At 40.6% G+C, this 24,266-nt stretch overlaps 2 protein-coding genes across 4 annotated transcripts in view; both read right to left on the bottom strand.

The window, feature by feature from the left end:
- The window catches only part of rcan3 (regulator of calcineurin 3), a 31,884-nt gene extending 16,444 nt beyond the window's left edge, over positions 1–15,440 (bottom strand). Inside the window, exons 1-2 of one of the 3 annotated variants that reach the window (XM_026339830.1) lie at positions 15,217–15,440; positions 14,079–14,348 (exon numbers count right to left, since the gene is read on the bottom strand). In XM_026339830.1, coding sequence (XP_026195615.1) covers positions 14,079–14,291 — 213 coding nt within the window. In that variant the 5' untranslated portion in view covers positions 14,292–14,348; positions 15,217–15,440. Of the gene's footprint in view, positions 1–3,059; positions 3,331–14,078; positions 14,349–15,211 lie in introns of those variants that run through there. The other 2 variants (XM_026339829.1, XM_026339831.1) reach the window with 2 other exon arrangements.
- Positions 15,441–15,715: 275 nt separating this feature from the next.
- On the bottom strand, positions 15,716–21,238 carry nipal3 (NIPA like domain containing 3). The gene is made up of 11 exons (XM_026339827.1): positions 21,015–21,238; positions 20,602–20,670; positions 19,985–20,156; positions 19,836–19,895; positions 19,406–19,551; positions 18,696–18,792; positions 18,388–18,523; positions 18,199–18,287; positions 17,985–18,048; positions 17,605–17,699; positions 15,716–17,394 (listed from the first exon to the last, which is right to left on the bottom strand). The coding sequence occupies exons 1-11, from the start codon at positions 21,051–21,053 to the stop codon at positions 17,207–17,209; spliced, it is 1,155 nt and encodes a 384-aa protein (XP_026195612.1). The 5' UTR covers positions 21,054–21,238; the 3' UTR covers positions 15,716–17,206.
- Positions 21,239–24,266: the final 3,028 nt, after the last annotated feature.

Raw genomic sequence — 24,266 nt, 5'->3', positions numbered from 1 at the left:
ACCTACTGTAGCTCAAAATGCAGCCTCTGCAGCATTTTTATAACAGTTTCTCAATAGTAAAGTATCATAAAGGTCATAAAGTCCAAATTCTGCTTCATTTCCTGAAATATCAATAGTTAATTGCTTCCTCGTTAAAATAAAAACATTTAATTCAGTGATACACTGAAGCCAGAGAGGCACTTATCAAGGGAAAGAGCTTGTTGACAGGCTGATTAATTATTTATGCATATAAAGAAGCAAATAACTGGAAAAGTGTCAAACTGGCATGTGAAGAAATAAATAAATTAGAAGCAAACGTCAGGATCAAACGCAGCATGCAAGGTAACTGTAAAGGTTTGCGTCACAGCCTGTGTTCAGTCATACGTTCACCTGCCGATACGCCATGACCTTCACTGCGTGTCCTGTGCTATCATCTGCTGCTGCTCATAGATCTTCCAGGTAATAATAGTGTTGTGACGAACAAACTCATACTACAACTGCCGTCAACCCACAGCTCTCCTCACAACAATAGCCCTTTGTTCTCTCCGAAATTCACACAGAGCACTTTGGAATAAAATAGCTAAAAGCACCACCAGCTTTGCCATTATTATAAGAACAACCTGCCGCGTCCACAGCTTCTCTGTTTGGCTCGTTAATGATGTAACCAGTAGGGAATGAGCCAAGGCGTGGGCAAGCCATTTCAACAGTGCCAAAACAATTGACCGTTGCCTATAATCTTTCTGTGAGGTGTCTAAAAATAGTAGCAATCCGCATATTAGTTTACCCAAACTGCTTTGCAACAAAACAGGATTCTGATTATTGTTTCTCATCTTCAGATGCGGCGATATTAATAAAAACAAGGGCCTTAAACACGTTCAGATCTTGTTGTACCATAATAAAAAAACAGGAGCAGACTGACAGAGAGGTGAGCTCAATCAGAGGCCGTTCCCCCACGTGCCCTGCTTTAATCTGCCCTCACCCCCCAGTGCTCTCGCCCATCGCTTTTCCGTGTGCCAGAAACCAGGATTACTGGTGTTCTTTGTGTTATTCGAAAGTCAGCCCACTGTCTGCTCTTTTGATTGTGCACAGACACTCTTTTCCTTGCATGAGTCCAGGAGAGGCGACCCGATAAGGGCTGCTTGACAAGAATCTTTAGTGAAGACTGTGCTCTGATCAGACTGTCCTGCCCATGTCTGTCTGAGGAGAATGGCTAATCTGAGCCCACTAACCTGGTTTTGCTAACAGAAGCAAATCACTATGAAGTGAATGCATCCCAATGCAACACATTAGACGCTCTGAGTTATAAAGGAAAAGACACTGACAATAAGACAGATCAGGAGTGTCATCAGGTATGTACAGCATGAAGCCCCCACAAACAACACCTTAGGGTTCACAGTGTACTCTGACAGTTATTCTTCTGTCACCCACAGTCCCTAGGAGATCTTGAGGATGATGACGACACTGTGTTATCTTGTAATTATAGAACTACAGGGTGACACACCGGTGTCTTTCACCTTGGCTGCTCTGCAGTGGTTAGAAAGTGTAATGAGATTGTGGAGCAAACACAGCAGCCTTCTGGCTCACTGGGGGAATGCAGACCACAGGGTGGGTCAGTGGCTGACGTGCATTGTTTGTCTGTTCATATGTGCAGCATTTCTTGTTAAAATTGCATGCATCGTGCTCTGGCATTCAAGTCGTGGCATCATAGACACAAGAAGCAGGCCATCAGAAGTATGCGCACATATTCCCCAGGGAAGCAAGTGTAAGGAAGTGATAAACACAGAGATGAAAGAAGGGAAACTAAGGCCGACAAAGGTGCCGTGGGGATGAGGGTGGGGTGACTGCTGCTTTTGGTTGCAAGAAACAGCTTCATTCAGTCATCGCACCAGAGCACATCAGCACTGAGGCTAAGTGGCACAGAGGAAAAACAATATGATTCTGTGTCCACATGAGAATATGTTCACCCACCCTCACTGCCTACTTAATATGGATTCTATGGGAATGTGTCATAGGTGATGCTAGTGGTCACAGACTTCCAAGCAGCACTGTATTTGTTGTTGTTTTTTGTTGTTTTCTCCCCTCCTGCATCTCTTTCTGCCTCTTTGATGATGAGTCAAATCAGACAAGCAGACATGCCGCCAGCAGGTGAGGGAATATATTCTGACATGGAATTTCCAGAGGGTTTATTGGGTGAGCCAAGCATTGGCAGACCATCTGTGTGGCCTTTAAAGCCCCAAATCTGGCACGTTGTGGTGCCAAAGGTGGGGCCCCAAGGCTCACTTCGAACACATTTAATTGCCACTACATCCCTTCTCTGTGACTGATTGGCAGCAGATTTTCCACAGCCTGTGTTTAGGTTGGTCAGTATTGATTTAATAGGGTCCCGAACTTGCTCCAAGTCAAGTTGATTTATATTTACCAGTAGTGTGGGAAAGACTCTACTTGTACTCTAGCTGCATTTTTATTCCCAGTGGCATTAATAACACCCTTACACACTAGAATTAGCGTTTATATGACGTTAGCAGAAATTCTTGAGATATGTCATTAATCTTTTTCAGTAGCATCTGACCTACTGCACCTGCAATGCTGCTTTTATGAAGATGGAGTAAACACAGACAGGGGGAACGGGTTCTGTCCACCACTGCGTCTAAAACATTGCATTTCCCTGCATGTGCCTCGCACTGGCGACCGAATCCATCCAACCCTCCCATTCAATTTGCGCATCCTCTCCAAGACCCCCCGCGCCATATAACTTACACTATGATGTAACACATTGGTGCATTGAGCGCATTTCTCTGCGAGCCTCGTCCTTGCCATGTCTACCCATTTCTGCAATTCATCCCAGCGCCAGTCAATGTGCCATGCGCGCGGCGCGAGACGTGCGTCTTGGCGAGCTGCGGCTCCCATTGATAAAAAAAAAAAAAAAAATCCTCATCTGCGAGAAAGAGGGCTGCATTCAACGTCACCAACACATGCATACACTCACACAGGCCGGCACGGTGCCGAGCCACTGGCTGCACAATCACGCAACAAGGGCAAAATCGCGATTAGCAGCAACGCGCATTGTGGTGGATCCGTACCTGCATTTTGTCTGACGTAAACACCTCGGTGTCTACTTCGCAGGCGATGATGGTCACCATCTCCAGTTTCATATTTATCGATGGCATTCCCTTTAGTGGTTAGGGGGGGGAAAAAAACGAGCTGAAGTAAAAGTCTTTCTCCTCCTCTCAAAAAAAAAAAGGGCGCAGAGAAAGATTCTACTTAAGTTCTTCCTCCACAAACTTGAGGTTAAGTCCAGCTGCTCTGGCTTTATCAGCTGTGACAGTGGCTGCTGGATTCCTCACTGCACTGACCCGCTGCTCACAGTGATGCTGCAGCAACCGCACAAACTCTCTCTCTCTCTCTCTCTCTCTCCCTCTCCTGCCCTCCCCCTGGCTCCACATTGACGTCATTACCATCCTCACGTTCGTCGTGTTTTACGCCACTACAGTGCTTGACGAACCGTGCACGGTGCACTGCAGAATTCACTCTTTGGTTTATTCTGTTTTTTATTCTTGTATTTTTTTTCTTCACGTTCACCAAACTGCAGGAGCAAAACGTGGCATTGTCACCTTAAAAAGATCAGTTAATCTACCAAGCTGGAACAGCATCAGTGTCACCCTGACTCTGTTCCAGCTGAGGGATGCTGTTCTTTGTCTTTTAACCTTTGAATAATGCTCTTACTTTACTGGGGTTGGACATAATAACAGGAACATCCGCAGTGTGATGATAAGATTCAAATCTTATTCAAAAGCCCTACAATTACTGCACTTATATTGTTGAGGCCGTCAGAAAGGTGATGTTTCTATTTTGAGGTCATGGTTTGAAGTGATAGGTGGACAAAGTAATATGAACGTAATCTGCAACCTGACACTTATTGAGCCTAAAATAATAGTTATTTATTACTATAATGGTCATTGTCATCTCTTTACTGGTGTCTAGGGAAAATAACGATTTGTGATGAGGAGACAACAAGTTCATCACTAAGATTACAGGCTTACTGACTGTGCATTGTAAAGGCACTTTCCTGTTGAGACACTGCATGAAGATCATATAATACATAATGTGGACCAGCGGAGCCTCCAGGGCAGATGCCCTGTTGATCCTGGAAAGATTCTGATATGAAAACATTAAAATAACTTCTTAGTGAGCTGTGCTGTACTTTTAGTGCTGATTTGTTGACTGGAGATTAACTGTACCGTCGCCCGTTTTCACTCACAATAAAGCCAATGATGACGGCTCCTTTTATATTAATTCTGACACATTGCAGGTTGTGGTAGACCAATCATTTAAAAAATTCCCACAGACATTAAAACATTGCATAATATCCTAACAAACCATGTCTTCTTTCCATCACTCAGATCATCTCTCTCTTTCTCCCACCCTCCCTGTTTCATAATAATAATTGCCAGGCCGTCAGAGACAGCTAAATCGACTATAAGCCATTAATATTAAGGCTCTAGGCGACGAGGGCTATTTATGTCTGTGTGTGTCAGGCATTGTCCACGCTGTGCAGACGGAGAACATGAGAAAGATATGTGAGGATGACTGTGACATTCCTCCAGCAGACAGCATCAGTCAGTCATCCAGTCTGGAACAGTTAGTCTCTAAATGCCAAATATGCCACACATCAGGCGCTGTAGCATGTTGCACTAAGCCTCAACAACAACTTGCTTCATCTGCTGAGAGTGAATCTGTTTTGTTCTTCCAAGGCTATAATTTCATAATCTCCACAAGAGCTAAATAACCAGACAAAAGGTAATAAAGCAGCACACGTGTCACTTTTTCTATTAAACCTGTTTCTGAAATCTAATGTAGCTTTAACTTATCAGAGCTTGTGATGTTTTATCTATGCCTTGTTGGAATTTTGTTTTGTTCACCAACCCCGTGTATAGAGACTGTGGTCAACAGACGATGGGAGAGATTCATTGTCTGTCTGACTGGAAAGTCCAGCTGCCTTGCTGATGCATATGGGTCCTCAAAGCCATCCTGTCTGTAGTTACTGTATTTAGTCTGGGGAGGATCCAGGATCCAGTCTAACCTACTCCACTAAAAAGTAACTGATAACATTTGTCTCCAAATAATTCAAGAAAATATTGTATTACTATGTCTGCTTTCATAGTAGTTTAAATAATATTGGATTTAAAATCAGTTCAAATGGACATGATAGTGTTGAATGAAAGGATGCTCTAACTCATCCAGCAGTCGAGGAACGGTGTTACCTGGGGGCCACTGCTGCATTGCCAGAGATACATATTCAAATGTTTTTGGTTATCGAAGTACTATGTCTATTCACTCCGCTGATCATTTTTATCATTACTGGCAAGTAGGATGGATCGCTGTGCATGATGAAGCATTTTTCCTCTTCCCTTATTCTGCAGCTCTCCCCCTCCTCCTCCTCCTCCTCCTCCTCCTCCTCATTCTCAGTTCTCTACTTCTCATTCACAATTCCCTCTGTTAGATCTCACAGTCAGCATGCCTGAGCAAGACTCCATGTAGCTAAATATTAAGTTACAATCCATTTTTTATCTGTTACTGGAAAAAGCAAGTGCTCAGTTCTTACAAAATGCATACGTTTATAGTCTTAGTATCAGTTTCACTTTTACTAAACTTTTATTTGTTGCTCAAATTTGGATGTTAAATTGCTGCCATTACCTAGTTAGCTTAGCACAAAACCTGGAAACAGGGTCAAACAGGTAGCCTCTGAAGCAAAGGTGGGGAACCAAGGCACCAAGGGGGCCACGACCCTCAGTTACGATGGTTTCCTCAAGCTTCTGACTGACTGAACAGACTTGATCCAGGCAATCACCATTAAGTAGGGTAAAGGATAGCTGGAAAACAAGCAGCTCTCAAGGAGCCCACCCCTGCTCTAACTTTTACTTTTGTTTTTCACATTAATTTTAATATTCCTTGAGGGATAGTCCAGTCACCACAGCTAATTTTAGAATGATGCAGTAAAGGCCACATTGACGTTGACAATAACGGTTGTTGACAATCAAGTATGTGAGTGTATCATAGTGTACATAAAAGATGGAAGTGGCAAGATTTAGTAAATAGAAACCTTTGTCCTTTGCCAAAATAATAATAATAATAAGCCACATGCAGCATCACAGATTAGGCACATGATCAATTGAACAGCAAAAGTCTAGAGATACTGTAGCAGGGTCTCAAACATGCATGATGTACTTTATAAGAGATGAGAGGAGGAGGAGGCAGAGCTGTTCAAAGGGTGAGACACTGTGTCTCACACTCACTGTTGAGCAGAATTTGTATTCTGTAGTGGAGCTCTGCAGAGGAGCAGCAGGGAGGAAATCAGGGCAGTGGATCATCATTGTGGGCTGATATGCATATGCTTGGTCTGTTGCAACACGCTACACGTTATATATATGTAAATGTTTCAGAACTTTCCATAATTTTATACACGCACACAAGAATTTACCCAAAATTGAAAAGCAAAACAAAACATGACAACAGCTGCCACAGATACAAGATTTGTCTGTACAGTATGTGGGTTTGTGCATCTGTCTTTGACTGCAGAAGAATGAAAGATGATGGTGCAATAACAAACTCCAGAACATGGCAGCTGCAGGCTTGCAGACAGGCTGCAACTGCTCTATTCACATGATCCTCACACAGCTCGCTTGTACATACACACATGCAATCGCAAACACACTATATTTTTTTTCGCTGCCAACCTCTTGTTTTACCAGGCTACCTCACTTGGCCCAGCCAAACCAAGCTCAGGTGCCAGCGCCAATGCAGCTGCTGTAATCTAGGCCAAGCTATTTATAAAGAAAGCAGCCAAGTACAAGCTTAGGGAGCCAGGGGGAGACAGAGGGATGGGAGGATAAAAGAGTATCTACAGGGCAGAGAGACAAAACTACAGGGTAGAGGTGAGAAAGAGCAGTGAGAACAGAGAAGTCCAGAGAGGCAGCTGTTCAGTGTTTGGTCTGTTGGTTTTAAATTAGCTTTAATCTAGTGTGATTTTTTTTTTTCCAGACATTTCTAAATGCATTGTAAACTAATTCACTGACAGACTGCAGGACGGCATTCTTTTACATGGCACACTATGCTCCTAAATGCTGAGTGACGTTTACAATGAAGCTTATGAATGCTGCCTAACTAAATGACACTACATTACAATTAATATTAAAACACCAAACTGCAGGGAAAATGAGACGAATTGCGACCCCTTTGGATTTCAATCCCAGCAGCCCCCATCCACACTCATTCAAAGCCTGAAATCTGTTTGATCCAGTGATTTGAGCTCGGCAGATGAGCTGACAGGATGAAGTGTGAGGGAGGATACGCAGCAGCAGAAGCGTTTGAAAAATGTCGATCGAGTTTTACATGACTTCTGGCAACAACTTTATTAAAGTGTGACAGACAACTCCCAGTGGCCAACTCTAACGGTAACTCATTTCTACTAATTAACAGCAAACGAGCCCGTTATCAGGGAAAGTTTATACAACTCTAACTGTTGAGCACAGTCTAAACTTGTATTGCTCAGTCATTAGGAATCTGCATGTGGATCAAATCTGTTTAGTAAGATCAATGTCAAACCAAGTGATGGGACGGGAGCTAAAATAATAAATAACTTAAATTGATTAGTTACTTATGTACAGTAAAATCAGTGATTAGTGAATAGTACTTGAACAGAAGAACATTATTTAAAGAGATAAACTCAACTTTAGGAAAAATAGATGTGATATTCTGTCTTTTTACACTATTGCAAGATTATATAAACAGTTTCTACAATAATGAAAATAGTATCACAAGTCTTGAAAGTAAGCGAGCAAGGTCCATCAATGATGTAAATACGCACATTAGTAAACATGAAGCTGATCAACTGTATGTACAGTACAGAATTAAGGGTTTACAGCAATTTAAACTAACAGTGTAGTTGGTTTTTGGTTCGCAGCCCACATCTGGTGGGCCACCAGCAGCTGTTCAGCATTTTGACCCAGTCCAAAAGCTTAGGAGCTCAAGAGATGAGCTGCCTTATACAGTAGCTGTGCGAGTGGGACAGAGGGTGAGGACGGGGGACAAAGGAGGAAACACAGAGAGTGACACGTGCCGACAGCTCCACTGATTGCTTTGCTCTGAAACCAGGTCAAATCTTGGGTGGGTTGGGTTAGGCAGGCTCTCTGACCTGCACGCAGGCATTGCTGCTGCTAGAATACCCCCACCCACACAGACACAGACAAATAAAAAAAATAAAAACACAGGGAGGAAAGACCTGAGGCAGACTCGGAGATTCGAAGACAACACAGTGCTCTGAGAAGTGGGTGCCATTTTCTGTGGCAGGCAAACAAGAGGCAGAAAGAAATATTACACTCTTCACTAGAGGTTAGGAAGGGCTCTTTATTCTTTCACTTCAATGAGATCTCATTTAAAGCCTTGGGACACACATCTGTGATTAGTGCAAGTGGTGAACTGGTGAAATAAAAACTTGAAACCAGGCTATGCTACAGTTAAACTAATGCAGTCATCGGAGTAACACACATTCTGTAGAGATTGCAGGCTCAGACAGCCACAGAGGCCCCTAGATGCCATTAAAGTGGTTTACATGCAGTCCATCAATAAGCAACATGATGGAGATAGTTAGAGGCAGAGAAAGTGAGACGCTGACAGAGGCAGACTTCAGTGACGAGAAAGAAAAGAATGATCAAATGAAACATAGAGAAAAACTGGAGTAAACAAGAAGCCGAGTAAACCAAATAGAATCAGGGAAAGTCACGTACATGACTGTTTTTCTTTTGCCCCTACAAAGTGATAACAGTGGAAAAAACAAGACCAGAGACAACAATCAACGACGGGCTGTCAATAGTCCTTTTCTGTAAGTGACAACCGGTAGGAATTGATTTGAATGTTGGTCTCCAGACTTCTCTCCTGACAAATAACACCAAGAAACAGCCTCACAGGGAAGCGGGCTTTGCAGACTCAGGTGCCACTCAACATTAACATGTCGGCAAAGTTCAGTAAGAAGCAAAAGCAAAGAAATAAGCAGGATGGGAGCTTTTCACTAGTAGCTGCTTTTAAATGTACAACACAATGCAAATATCTTTTGAATATATCTTTTCCTTTTGCCCATGAATTCATTTCAGCTCCTTAATAGCACAGTCATGCCTTAAAGCAATCATCTGCAGAACATTTTTTCTATTTCATGATTGCAGTAACGCCTCAATTCATGAGAGTCCATTTATACCCCAGTGAAATAACAGATCATCCTGTGTTGTATTTTGAACTCCTATTCTTAAAAGCACCACAGAACATTTCTTTTTTTAGACTGATTGAACGGGAAAATAATCTTGATTTAAATACAATCACAGGATCACGCCTCAGAAAAAAAGAAATCAAATAAAAGCAGCAGCTTACATAGCATCCGAAATCTTATAGTTTCATAATCAGCCCCTGTGTGATGGGCGAGGGCGGGGTTGTGGAAGATGAGCCATCTTTTTTTTTATCAAAGCAGCAATACACACATCAAAGAGCTATTATTTATTTCCCTGAGGTTTCTACGCCGAAGGGGAGGAGTTGAAACTGTAAAAGTGTCAATGTAAGAAAATCATGATGAGATTATAATGATGTTTGTCTTTAAATACAGCATGACATCATCAGTCTTATGTAACTGATTAGCTGTGTTTAGTGATATTTAAAAATTGTACGCTAATTAAATCACGCTAATGTGTTCAAGAGATATTTTCTTATCATGGTACAGATCTCACTTATGTATGCAAATATAAAAAAAGCCAGGGTAGAATATTGGAAAGAGCTGCAAAGAAAGTGCAAAATAAATAAATACCAACAAAAAGCATTGACATTTTTTGTGGCATAGCTGTCTTTTCACAAAGAGGAGAAAGAAGAGCTCCATGTGAGTTTGCTTTAAATAACCTGTTTTCTCCCACCAGCGGTCCAAATCACAGTAATCGATTATTTAATTCCACATGTGACGGGACAAAAGAATAGTAGTGGTCTCCTACATGCTGCAAAATCTCAAATAGGTTAGTTAGAGAAGCCAACACAGGTGTTTCATTCTGCTCAAGCTGCAGAACTACAATTACTGGGTCACTGGACTCTAGGTAGGTACCACTACAAGAAGCAGCATTTCACACATTTTAACAACACAGGTGATGTAAATAACATTGACAATGTCTCCGGACTATTGACGTGTCCTGATGAGCCATGGCAGTGTGACAGTGAACCTGTATGGACAATATCAGGACGTTGACACTGAAGCGGGAGTTCTTTTTACTCTTTACATCTGGAAAAGATTAAGACATTGCTTAGGCTGCTGTTTGCACGTATAATATTTTGTTTACATGCTGAAGATTAGAGGGATGTCGATCCAGCACAGTCTGTAAACAGTCACAAAGTCCTGTGCAAGCTCCAAGCTGTATTTAACATGGTGGAGAAGGGCCTTAAATTAGTTTTATGTCAATTATTTTCTTCCAGTTAAATTTACTACTGCCCTGGCATAAAGAGAAATTGTTGTAGTAGATCAGTTTAAGCTGTGCATAAAACAATCAGAGATCGATTGATTTTAATATAGTTCAGGGGCAGTTCTCGGATTTCATCCTTAGGGGGGCTTAGCCCTCACTACAGTATACCATCACTACTGATGTTGATCTCTGTTAGCTTGTTAATGGGGAATTCCATTATGTATTAGCATCGAGCTAATAAGTTAGTTTTTAGCACATCATGGCACACTTTCATTGTCATTTGACTAGAATGGGAAACGTGTCATACAATTTCTTATATGGTTGATTTATATATTTTTTTGATTTGTATGTTTCAATTTTACGGTGTTTTCATTGGAGAGGCAAAAAAAAAAACCAGTAGCTATCCGCCAAACTGGACACCCATATTCAGGGACGACAGAATACACAGAATAGCAAAGAGAAAACTCAGATCTTTTTTTCTATCAAGGAAAACCTAGGAATTGACTTTCTCATCAAAATGCATGGAGTAGTTTAATAGAGAAAAGTGGAAAACTGTCACAGAAACAACATAAATGTGCAGAAAACCCTGTGAGTGCTACAATAACTCAATTTAGCCAAAGTTTTCCATCGTCTGCTTGTCTTAAATTGCTCTCTGCTTCTTTCTGTTTGATACATGAAGGTAAAACAAGAAAACCAGGTCGGTGAGACAACCCCAGTCAGTGTACCAGAATAATATTCAGGCCGCAGCGGGAGCAGGAGGCCAGCGGCACTCACTCACTCTGCACTGCATCATGTCTGACCTTCAGCCTGCCAACCACCAGCTCCCTCACGTTCACCCCCCCAAGACCAACACCCAAAAATAGACTGTAGTCTGACACATGCAAACATTAACACTATCACGAGCATGCATGCACACTGTATGTACATGCACATCGTGTGTGCACATGAAACACGCACATCTACATGCTCACACACTCTCTTTACATCTCAGCTTTCACGTCCTCAGTGATGCTATCTTTAGTCCCTGATGTGATTCATCACTCCGCTTGACACTATCAAATGCATTAGTGGAAAGTGGGACAGAATCTGTCCACCGGAGCAATTCAACTTTTCACATTCTTACACTTCTCTATTACCATTACACTGCTGATGCATCGCTAGAAAGGAACAACTGAAAAATCTTTGCTGTAAATACTCATTGGAAAAGTTTGGTTACACAGTATGTTCTTATATTGTATGTGCAGTACCTCTCTGGATTTTGGACAGACACAATGTACTACTCAGTATGAGTCAGTAGACCTGAAGACAGTAGACGAACTCAGACTCAAAGATGGTTCCAACTCGACTGGTCAGTTTGACAAAAACTGTTTTCAAGCTTCCAGGTTTTACTCTACAAAGATCAAACCTAGGTGGCCATAGTAAGTGCAGCACAGAAACTATTAAGATACTCAACTCCTCACATTCAAAGAAAAGCAAAAAATTAGGTCATGTGGGAAAATAAAACGAAGGATACATCCGCTGTAATCTTCCTTTTTCAATTAGCATATGAAGCATATGCGTGTCAGATAATGTATTAAAATACAGAAAAGGCTTTCTGATGTGCATGACTCTCAAGCAAATTTTGATTTTTATTATGTTAAATGGTGAACAAGAAGTAGGATCATTTTAAAATATCACATAAATGGTCTCAATATGCTTAATGTCTTTATGACCACAAACCTTTGATCTTTTTGGGATTGTTTGCCTAAAACATAAGTTTGCCCTTAGCCTTCTCTGAAATGCTGCATTTGTATGTAATAATGAAAACATGGTGAATCAAACCAAGGCCTATTTGATATTTAAATGAAGAGACTCATGTGCTAAAGCCCTGTTTTAATCATAAGAATTAATTTTAATTAGTAATTGAAAAACAAAGCCAGTCATTTCAGTAGACAGGTGGCCTGATTTTGTTGAACAGACCTCAGCTGAACTCGCTAAAGAAACAGCAAACATCTCTCCATTTTGCTTAAAATCTGGTCAGGGGGACAAAACGCGGCAAATAAAAAAGAGAAAGCGTGCCACTGGGTTTTGCTTTCTTTACACTAATGCAGAAGAAAAGGAAAAGCTTTTACAGCCTGTTAAGAGCATCTAATAAATACAATATGTGGGCACATGTCTGTTTCTCTGCCCTCCTCCCCATCTCAAAGTGCACAGTGTGATTACAGAAAGAGTCCATCCTCCTGTACGCAGGCCTATGAGAACAGAAACAGAAGGTAATGTCAATGTTGGGAGCGAGCCAAGAGCCCAAAGACACTGAAATGTAGGTTGCTGTGTCCCTGTTCTTGACTGATGATGTAGTCACTAAGTTTAGATGTGTCAGGTTTTGAGCAGTTCGGGAAAAAAGCTGAAATTTCATAATTTTAGAATAACTTATAGACTCTGCATGAGTGTGTATCTGTGTGTGAGCAGAATCAAACCACACTGCTACAAGCCAAAAACAACATCACAAGCAACCCGTGTGTGTGTGTGTGTGTTATTTTTTATTTCATAACTCATCCCTTCCTGTCCTCATTTCCAAAGTTTAAATAAATGTCAAAAATGATATTTTTAGCCCGGCTCATTTAACTGAATCATATGGAGAACAATCTATTGACATGCTCTGACTGAAGGATGTGTGGGTGGCATTTCCACTTAAAAGCTGGAGTGTGAATCGTAATGAAGTGAGGAGGCAAAATGAAAGAGAGGAAAGCGGGGGGGGGCGAACGCCGCTTCTGGGAGGAATGGGTGTACCGACAGCAAACTCACAAAGCAAGGAGTGATTCATTTAAAGGGATTTAGTCTGTGTGCCATTTTTAGCCTCTCCGCCTTCCTTTTACATACATGGAAAGGATAAATAAAGAATGCTTCAGAGGGAGAGACATAAGGAGATCATTAAAGGAATTAATGATGAGAAGAAACCCTAAAGTTAACATGCTAGTGGCCGGAAAATGGATGGATAGGCCCAGGAGATCAGGAGACAGGAGAAAGAGAGAAAGAAGTGAAACACGATAGGACAGCCTATTGTAAAAGAAAAGTGCTCCTTCTCCAGCACACAGGAGCTAGTGATTCCAGTATTCCCGCTCTGAGGAGTCTGATAAAGCCAAATACAAAGAGATTGTATAGTGTATCTGCAACATGTCTGAATGTGCACGTTTTTATGAGGACTGTGGCCCCATCTGTACTTTAAGTGTATGACACACTGCACGAGGGGATGGTTAAATGATATACACATGCACACAGAATAATACAGTGTGGCTCACAGTTCTATGCAAGTCGTATTATTATCTGCTGCCCTGCATTTATGTTCCCTGGCAAAAAAAATAACAGCATCAGGTGTGTGTGTGTGTGTGTGTGTGTGTGTAGCTGTGGCTTTGCGGTTGAGCAATCAGCAGCGCAGCTTGAGACCGTGACTGGACTTCGACAGACAGGAGCAAAAGCTGTGGATGACATCATGCACGTGTTGCTGGGCTTTGAATCTTGGATGTGCTGACACATTCAGCAGGATGACTCAAACATACACACACACACACACACACACACACACACACACACACACCCAGCCGAAATATCATGCCGGAAAGTGACTTTGCTCCATCTCACCTTGTGCGCGTCGTCTTCAAACACAGCTTCATGAACGCTGCACGCAAAGAGTGCCGCGGGGAGGTCACTCAGATCCATCATCTCCTCCGCCACGCTTTCCTGTTCGCTCTCCCCAAACACCATGTCCTCCTCTTCCTCTTCCTCATCCTCCTCGGGATCGCTGCTGTAGGCCTCGGAGCCATTACTCCACGCCTTGGAGCTCTCTCGTAGCATGTTGAAGCCTTTTGGGAGGCTGCAGACAGGCGCACAGGGACCACAGAGGCTGGAAAACTGGGGAGAGGGGAAGTTTGGGGTGATAAGGTGAATATACCTGCTGGAGAAAGATGCGATAGTGAAACACAACAGTAGTGTGTGAAGACTACAGGGTTGCATTAGGTACTAGTGACGAGCTGAAGAACAGATAAATGAGAAACATGGAGGAAAAGGAGAGAGAAACATGCACAGGAGCAGAGAATACAAGCTTCACCTTTGCTTTCAAATCTACTGGTGCAAGATTAAATCATTGTGCAATGATTCTTTCTAGCTTAATCTGGATTAATTACTATATATTTATTCAGTCGGTAATGGTGATAAGTTTATAGGCAAAGAAGAACAATGTGAGATAATGTGACAACTGATGACAAATGAAAGCAAAGTACATTCTGTCTCCACATCGACCCTGTCCTGGGGTTAGAGCGCCATCTAGCGCCGCATAGCTATCGGATGACGTTTACCAGCATTACTTAACATCTTCAAATCAACTGGATCTCAAACTATGTGAGAGTTATACACTGTGGGTGTACGTGTAAAACACCGGTGGAGCAGTACAAGGCCGTGACACCCGAACATCACATGTCCCCGGGGCGCCGCGCGGGGCCGCGGAGGATCGTGACATCAACATTTGCAGTGCGCGCACCCAGAGGAAACCCCTGGATCTATTACGTAAAGTGCTCGTGTGAAATTACGACACCATCGTTTGCATTAACAGTAGCGGATCCTCTTGTGAAGACACTTGTTTCCAAAACCACATTTGTTTAAAGGGGGGGAGGAGGGTTTAATTAAAGCTTTAACACGAGGAACATCCGCACGAAAGTTGCCACGGTTCAAGTTCCAGTTTTGTTTCCATTTTGAGAAAAGCAAATGTCATGACTCACCTCACCTCTGTCAGTGACAGCTGCAGGAACCAGCCATTGCAAGCGGACCGAGAAGAGGATATATCAAGTGACTGTGCTTGAGGAGACACACCGATGCCGCCCTGGTGTTTGTTGTTTCTGGATTATCGGGCCACTATGTGGACGCAGCCTACCCCAGCTTCAGGACCTGCAGGTGACACCAATGAGATGACGGCGGAGGCTCGCAGCGACCAATGAGGCTGCAGCGGAGGGGAGGATGCTCCGCTTCAAGATTGGTGGCGATCAAGTCGCCAAAAAAAAAATAAAAAAAAACATAATCACACAGACGGCTCTGCTGCAAACTGGGGTTTCATTTAATGACCGAGGGGAGATGAATCAGCCAGAGTGAGGATCAATCAGCTGCATCAACAACTCCGTCAATAAGATGGTGGTGACAGCTACATACACTTAGTGTTTCTGCACAGTTCACCTGTTGCACTGTTTTTATTTTTTGCTACTTATTTGATTATGACTGCACAAACACTGCGAAATTAAAGGGTTTTATTTTGCCACATTTATTGTTTGAAGGTTTAAATAGAAACAAGAGGTATCACTCAAAATACACCAAAACTGACACGACAATGCATATATTTTACAATGGAGAAGTATGTTTTTTTTTTAATTTACAGTGGAATTTAAAAGCTGTTTTATCAGAAGGCAGCTGGTTCACACAGTGATGCTAATGTTGAATTAATATATCTCAGTAAATCCCAAGTCATATAAAAATAACCTCATACTGAATGCTAATCCATCTAACCTGTGTCCATCTGTGCTTTAACACTGTAGCAATGCAGAGCTGCATGTGGAGATTCACCATGTTTAAAAGTACCTAACTATTCCTTAGTTAAAGATCATTGAATTCATTACAGCATTATTATTTTAGACTGACGAGGGCACATTTGAAATACACTGTACCTGAAAGAAACATGGTTATTAGGCAGCATTAAATACAGTTTATACTTAGACTTTTATTTTAAGATGTATCAAATTTCCAAGAGATCAGTGTAAAGGGAAAGAAAAGAACTATATTTAATAGCCAAACAAACAATTTACATACTTTGAACGTCCCTTCTTATAATTATTAATTTTTTTAAATGATTATTTTTTTTATTCTTAAGCAGGAAGATCTGACAGATTACAGTTGTCTTTAAATAATTACTATGCTACAGTTATGAAACACTCACCTCCCTTGGTTTGGTACAGCCTAGTACCGAATAATGTATCCAGTGCAGAGCTACTTTTCAAGGCACATTAAAAGCAAAACCTGAAATTGAATAAATAAATTACAACAGAAAAATAAAACAACTACACCCATTGTTTGGTCCCACCAGAAAAAATACATTAATACAATGAAATCCTAAAAATAAGAGGCAGAAAGTTGTGCATTGAAAAACTCACATGTAAGTTAGAGGCAGATATTTAAAGTCAAAATGTTCATTGGCAAATATTCTGATAACGTTTGCAGCTACATTGTTGGTAACAACCTGGAATTGAGGAGTAGCTTCAAAATCCTCAGAGGAAGAACAGATTACAGTACGTTCCCAGTAATGAGAGAATGAGCACAATGGTGCTTACTAGTCATGGAAGTCAGTCCTTAATGTACATCTCAAATCTAGCACAGAGTAGAAGGCAGTGAGCTTCAAGGCACAACACTCTTAGCTTATATTTCATTTTTCTGAAGCCATGTGTTGTGAATCCATTACAACATCCAGGAGCTTCAGGTTGACATCTTTGAAAAAACAGAAAAGCTTCCAGGGGTGTGAGATTTTCAAAAGGAAAACATGTGGAGAGGAGTGCAAGGCAGAGTAAAAGAACTTCTAAAACACCCAGTGAACACCTGTACTGGGCTGGAGGTTACTCTTGTATCCATGTGAAATGAACTGAACATACCCATCTTGGCCTTTCAAGGTCCTTGAGCATTGTTTACAGTTGGATCAAGTAAAGGGGCAACAAAAATAATGGTTCTAATGTTGGTCTCTAATCTTTCTTCAGGTCAGGTGGGTCGTGAGATGCATCACTGGATCTGGAATGAACGGGTGGTTGTTCCAGGTTGACTGGTAGAGTCGCAGGAGCCACTCCATCATTGTTGACCAGAGTCCCATAGGAGAATGAACCATTGAAGTCTGGCTGAACCACTAAGCCCTTATCATGAATTGTCGGGATACCTGAGGGTGAAGATGACAGGTAGAGTAGAGTAAAGTTCATAAGAAACCTGAAGAGTTCCATTTCATTAGTTTCATTCATTCGCATAAATCTTCCCTTTTGTAGCCTGTTGAAGTTTGTAACACAAAAGTACTTTCACATACAAAGTGTATCCTGTGCAGCTTTAAATTTTAACATATAATTTTAATCATTAATGTAAAATTTATACAAACCATTAGTCATATTCATAGTAACATATGGCTCAAAGGCTTTGGTCCTTTTCCTGTTTTTGGTGATGAGAAAGACCCCCAAGATGCACACTGCAGACCTTTACAAAACACAAATGATCAGTGTACAGCAAGTCATCACAAATTACCAACAAACTACTGTTTTCTATGTTTGACTATGGCAGTGAAAATACTTCTCACAGCAGCCATTTTGAATTGTGACAGTGGAGAATGTTAGTGAAAACAATCTATGTGTCTCTTCTATTCAGTCTTAGTAAGTGTAATTTACACAAAACACTGGAAACCTATATGATCTAAATGGAATTCATTATTTTATTATTAAACTGTGCTTTTCTTACTGTGACCAATGATAGATGCGCACTTACCCCAATAAGAAGATACAGATGTGAAGGATGTCTTCATTATTAAACTCCAAGTAAAACACAGCTCCTAAAAACAGAGATTGGAAATATAAGAGAGAGCAACTGAGCAGAGATCTGGGCAGAAAACTGCTTTCTCCTGTTTTTAAAGGTTCAACTGACACTGCCTGTCAAAATCAAAACTCAGCAGCAATCTGTGCAAAAGCAAGTCACAACTCACCAGCTACCATAGCAAAGATGGTGGAGAGGGTGTAGTTGACACAGGCAATCAGACAGGAGTCATACAGTTTAGAAGCCTGGGAGAGAAATCTAAGAAGGCAGTAACACACAGGTTATTACTATTTCCAGAGCATTATTAATTTTTTTCACTTCAAGTAAAGGCTCTGTCTTTGAATTTTCAGCATCTCACCTAGCCTGGAAGACCACTGAAGCCACCATGCACACAAACATGACACTGAAAATTGGGTAGTTAAGCTGCATGTTTCCCTCAGCAGTGAGAACCAGCATGCCTGACACTGCTTTCACTGTAATCACTGTGACGGAGCCTGCACCAAAGACAAAAGTAAGTTAAATATTGAACTAAAAACTGTTTCACCACAACTTAGATGCCATTTCTACATTTAAAATGTACCAATGCATTTCATTTTACTTAAGTATGATGATAGCTTGTTTTTACAGATGGCATGAAATTGCCTGGCTTTAATGCTACAGACTCACCCAGCAGAGCGACCAGCAGCAGAATAATAACAAGGTAGTTAGCACTGCGCTGTTTGTAGAAGTATAAAAGTAGGCAGAACGTGATGATCTCCAGGAGCTGTTTATAAATATGACAGCAACAATAAACACCTAAATTAATTCTGAATTAAATAACCAGGAACACATTCAATAATAATGAATAATAATTAAAGGAGCGGCTAGAGGGAAACATTTATGCTGAACTAGAACACAGGTCAAACAGGCTGGGAAATTTGCTTTGGCCAGTTTAAGTTAACAACCTAAAGGGGGAAAACCAAATAATAAACACAGTAGTACTGCAGTAAAAAATATTTGCTGCCAAATGTAGTGTTTGGGTTTGGTTGCTACATTCGTAGAAGTCAATCCTCAGGGAGTGGAATTAATTATCCACCTAATGTGACTCAGTTGTGCCTTGGTAATTATGTTATAACATAGAGTTATGTTAGGTAAACAGACCCAAACTAGAGAGCTTTCAAAAAGGATGAAGAAAAAGGAAGAGAGAATTTCTAACAGTCTATCATTTGTGTTTAGGAAATACAATGTCTTCAGTGATACATTCACATTTGGCTGGTACACCTGAATTAATCATTTTATAACCATTTACCGGGTATGAGTGAAAATGTAAGAACAACTGAGGAATGTTTACAGTAAAACACATGTTTTGCTTTTGACAATGCCTAATAATATCTTACCAGATACAAGAGAACAGGCCATCCCACAATATGCTTCACAATGTTTTCCGCTGTGAGTTTTTCATGAGAGTTTGGTCCAAATGTCACAAACAGGTAAGTTCCCGCGATGGTTATAATACAGCCCAGGAAGGACAGCCAATAGCGCTCTGAAATGACACACAGTCCACAGCTAATTAAAGGCTTATCAGTACATGTAAATTGTTTGATTGAACATTCAGATATCACATATAACGTTATGTACAGTACTTTTTAAGCCACTTTACTTATTTTTGCTACAAAATATGTCCTGTACATGAGTGAACCTTTACAGTAACACAAGGCTCATTAACGTTATCATTGCATAAAATGATACAAGCTCTGCATTATTTGCATGCGAGTGTCAGTACAACTGAGACCACATCTTCCTGTCGCACCCATATGCTGAACTTACTTGCAAAATCCTTTGGCTTAGATTTCTCACGTAGAAAAACAAGACCCAAAATTGCACTTGCTGAAAAGAAAAAGAAAAGCATAATGCAAGATGTGAAAACTGAATAAATTGTTTAGTATAAACTTTTGGTGCACCTTAAAAATACTTACTTAGGATAGACACAGCATTAAGAGGTGCTACAAGAGCAAGAGGTGCAAAGGCATAAGAGACAAAGTTTGCTCCCTCTCCGATACAGGCGAGAACAAAACCACACCACCAGGTTTTAGTGCGGTAGAAAGAGCGTGGGTCCTTCGTGCCCACTAACTTCACATGGCTGTATTTCTGTGTGTCAATAGAAAATAGGTTAAACACACTAGTGACTGACAAAAGGTAAACAGGAAATAGCCTGCAGTACGCGTAGCTTAAAGCAAAAACATACAAGAGTTTAAATCAAACAAAAAAGTTAAAATGGTTTTGTAAGTTAGAAGTACAGACGGGGTGGAAAAAAAAAAAAAACTATGACAGTGTTGAGTCATACCGATCTATCGTAACAGTAACATCGTATAATAAAGGATGTTAACACTTCTTTATAACCGCCTCTCCCTAAAGGTTGAGTCCAACCAGTGATTCTCTGTGTGTGTTTACATGGAGCACTTATATAAGATGACATACGGTACAAAACAAAACAGATTAACAACTTAACAAATGACTTTCATACAATGTCAGGTTATCATAGCAGAAACCAGAGGAGTTCGAGGCAACGTTTAAAAGGGAAGGAGCTCTGTACCTGAATAGTTAAGGAGATGCTGACAAGGAGATTTCCACCAATTGCTAGTAAAGTCCCAATGAGATTGTCCTAAAGAAGAAACATATTGCATTCATTTAGGTTGAACGACATTAACCAAAGTAAATGAGCCATTCACTTTGCACTTTATACATCTATTAAAGATGATTCCAACCCATAATATGTGGTAACTCAATGATAATGTGAGGAATTATGTTTATATTTCACAACCTCCCCAGTCATACGTCCCAGATATGGCATGTTTTATTATAATACGAATGCTCAAAGGCGAAAAGAGACAAAGTGCCGACAACACAACAAGTCATTACAAGTGTGAAGCCTGCAACGAGAATTTAAAGTTGAACTAAACTATTAACAGACGATTAAAAAGTACTGAACTATCAACAGTGTCTCACCGTGTAGGAGCTTCCGTCGGCTCTGCTGATATTCATCATGTTCACCTTTAGAGGAGGCTTATTAGCTATCAGAAGTAACCAAACATTCAAATAACATGTGTTTCATGTTGTCTCCTTGACATTACGTATTTAACGCTGTTTGTTTTGGTTTTATCTGGCTCTGCGCTGTAGGAGACGCCGTCTTTAGTGAGAGAAGCACTTCACTTCCGTATTGAATTCACCTATTTCAGGGCTGCGTCTTTACGCAGGACGCAAGTTACGCTTGTATCACGTGACAGTGCGTGACAGCGACAGGTGACGTTTGATACGTGTGATCATTAGGATAACTGGAATTAAACATTCATTTTGTTTTTCTTGTTTTATAGCACGAAAACACATAAATTACCTCCGAAGAAGTCACTTTATTTATGTTTCTGTTTACTATATCTACACTCGTTGGTTTCTACTTCTTGCAGTGGTCGAGTCTGCCAGTAGGCTGTGCTATTGAGCTGGGATTGATCAAAGAGCGCACTGTTGTTGAACATATTAATTATTATTATTATTATTATTATTATTATTATTATTATTATTATTATTATTATTATTATTATATACGTCTTTGGTCTGATTTGGAGCTGTGCTATTAACCAGACATTAATCCAATTATTATTATGTTTTTTTATGTCTTGTTGCCTATTTGTTACAGCAACACTGCACATAAGCCAATTTTTTTTTTTTTTACAGACACATATCTTTATCTGAATCTTTAACTGAAAATAGTGTCAGCTCATGCTGATCACAGAGAGACGATGACTATCTTACCATGATGTTCAGATCTGATCGTGACTAACACTGATGGTATTGTCTTTACTGTGTTGTTGTGTGTCATTGCAGCAGTGACAGAGGAACACAGCAGCCTATAATACGTCAGCAGCAGTGTTTCTATAACAGGAGCGGTGGAAAATCACACAGGTAGGTCACTGAAGGGTGTGAGCTACTGTATCACGAAACAGTACAGCGGTTTTTTTTTGTTTTTTTTTTTTCAGTTCCAAAAATGTGAAAATCATGTGAGCAACTGCTGAGTCACAACATTCATGTGTAATGTAGTCAAGAAGAAGTACAATAATAACAGCTCCTGCTGGCAGGTGATTTTCAAGTGAAGAGTTTTCCACATGTTTTCATACATGATTTAGAGTCGATTTCTATTTAATGAGTGTGTTCAGATAAAAGAACATGTTGTTAATCACTCTCGTCCTGTCTCAACTGTGAACTTGACGTGACAAGTTGATCATCGTTTTGACACAAACGCTGAAATAAAAGCAAACATGCGCCACATTTCATTTGCTAAGCAGCAGAGGGAGTGAAAACACCACAGCCAGGGGAATCCCATCAGCGTGCCCCATTGCGCTCAAATCAAAGCAATGTCACATTCTTTGTTGGCATTTGACATTTGACTGGCTTTTAATTTTACTCTTTCCTGCAGTTATTTAACACTGCACCCAGATGATTTCTGCTATATATATATATATATATATATATATATATAGAGAGATGGATGAATTGTCCTTCTTCCTCTGATTTCGAAAAGCCCTTTATCATCATGACATTAGGTTTCAGTTGCCAAGTTGTTATTGCTACTGTCAGAACAAGTGTAATCCAAACACTTTGTGTATTCTCTAAATGCATCACAGTTAGGTCTTGCATGCATAGTGCAGTATGTGATATACATACTGTATGATGTGATTCTTTAAATGTATTATATGGGCTGAGTTAATCCTATAGCAGTGCAATTACTTCTGCAGATTCAAACATCTCTGACATGCTGGAATGAGCCGTGTTGTTGATATTTATCACTCAGACACTATAGTTCATAGACGACTTGAAGGGGGAAGTAGAAGATGAACAGGTGCTTCTACCACAGGGTGTTAACAGGTGTGCGGAGGTATGCATGAGAATGACCTTTTTTACTGCCTTATACGAGGTAAATGATCCAAGCTGAATACACCTTTTAATTAACTTCAAAGTGCTACTCAAAGTGGCAAGAATATAATAATAGCCTTAATGTCTGCTTCTTAGAAACACAGGCTTTGCAATATATAATAAACTATACAATAAAATACAAGAAGAAGAATATGATCAAGGATAAACATGGTGACATCAGTGCAGAAACATTAAAAGTCAATTATTTTTTTACCTAATTAAACATGCAAAAACTCCACAAAATGTCTATTTTAGTAATCATCATGTCATCATAACCTTCCTGTTAAACAGTTTTAATTATTTAGCGTGCTTCATGAGGCTCAAAGAACAAATGTGTACTGAGATTGCAGGAGTCATCTTCATCTTTTGCAGGGTCAGACGTCCTGGCAGGCACAGGCGTGTCTGTTCCCCTGAACATTAGGTCACCCTGCACAGTGGACAGACCTGTTCCCTGCTACCTGTGTTTCAGTGTCCCTGTGACACAGCTTTGGTGGCCTGTGGAAGAATGAATGGATTAACAGGCTTATTTGTGCATTAATCTGTAGAGGAAGCAAATCTAAGAAATGTTTAAACGCATGCACATGAATGCAACTAACGCTTTTTCTTTTTTTAAAATCAATTTAGCCATTGATCAATAAGTTTCAACAAAAGTCTACATCTTATGGTATAACATTTTTTTAGGTTTTATTATTTGTTTCCTTACACTTGTGCCAGTTTCTTGTGATGCGTGGGTGCCTTCCACTATCTCTACAGGAATGCACGAACGTTAGTGACAAGCATGGCAGTGTGTATTTAATAACCGCCAGGCCTGTTTAAAAACCAAACAGACCAGCATCCATTTGTAATCACAGAGGAATGCGCGTACGTTAGATAGGACAAGAGAATGAAGTATTCATTGCTATATGGTAACATGCAACAGGAAGTCATTATTAGATGAGGTGAGACTTCATCTTGCGAGTGGAATGCTAACTCGTTGTGAAGTGGCGGTGGACGAGCAGGCTTTTCCTAAATCCTCTGCAAGCCCAGGCCTGTCAGGAACATTTCTTGCAATGAGTCCTGAATGACAGTGACAATATTATAAAGAATGCTGGATTGAATATTTTTGTGCTCAGCTTGTGATTTCGGCTGTACTGCTGGTTGTGTTAACAGTTTGCTATTTTTCGGCGTCCCTCCAGAATACTGGTTTCAGTCACATTAGTCAAACACAATGACGAAATGTGTGAGACAAAAAAATTATACTCTATAGTCCAGATATCACTCAAGGATGAAGTGAAAATACATCCGAGACTTCCT

This window comes from Anabas testudineus, chromosome 22 (assembly GCF_900324465.2).
Source record: "Anabas testudineus chromosome 22, fAnaTes1.2, whole genome shotgun sequence".
Classification (NCBI taxonomy): domain Eukaryota; kingdom Metazoa; phylum Chordata; class Actinopteri; order Anabantiformes; family Anabantidae; genus Anabas; species Anabas testudineus.
The sequence above is the reverse complement of the archived record's forward strand: the minus strand, read 5'-3'. Positions and strand labels throughout refer to the sequence as shown.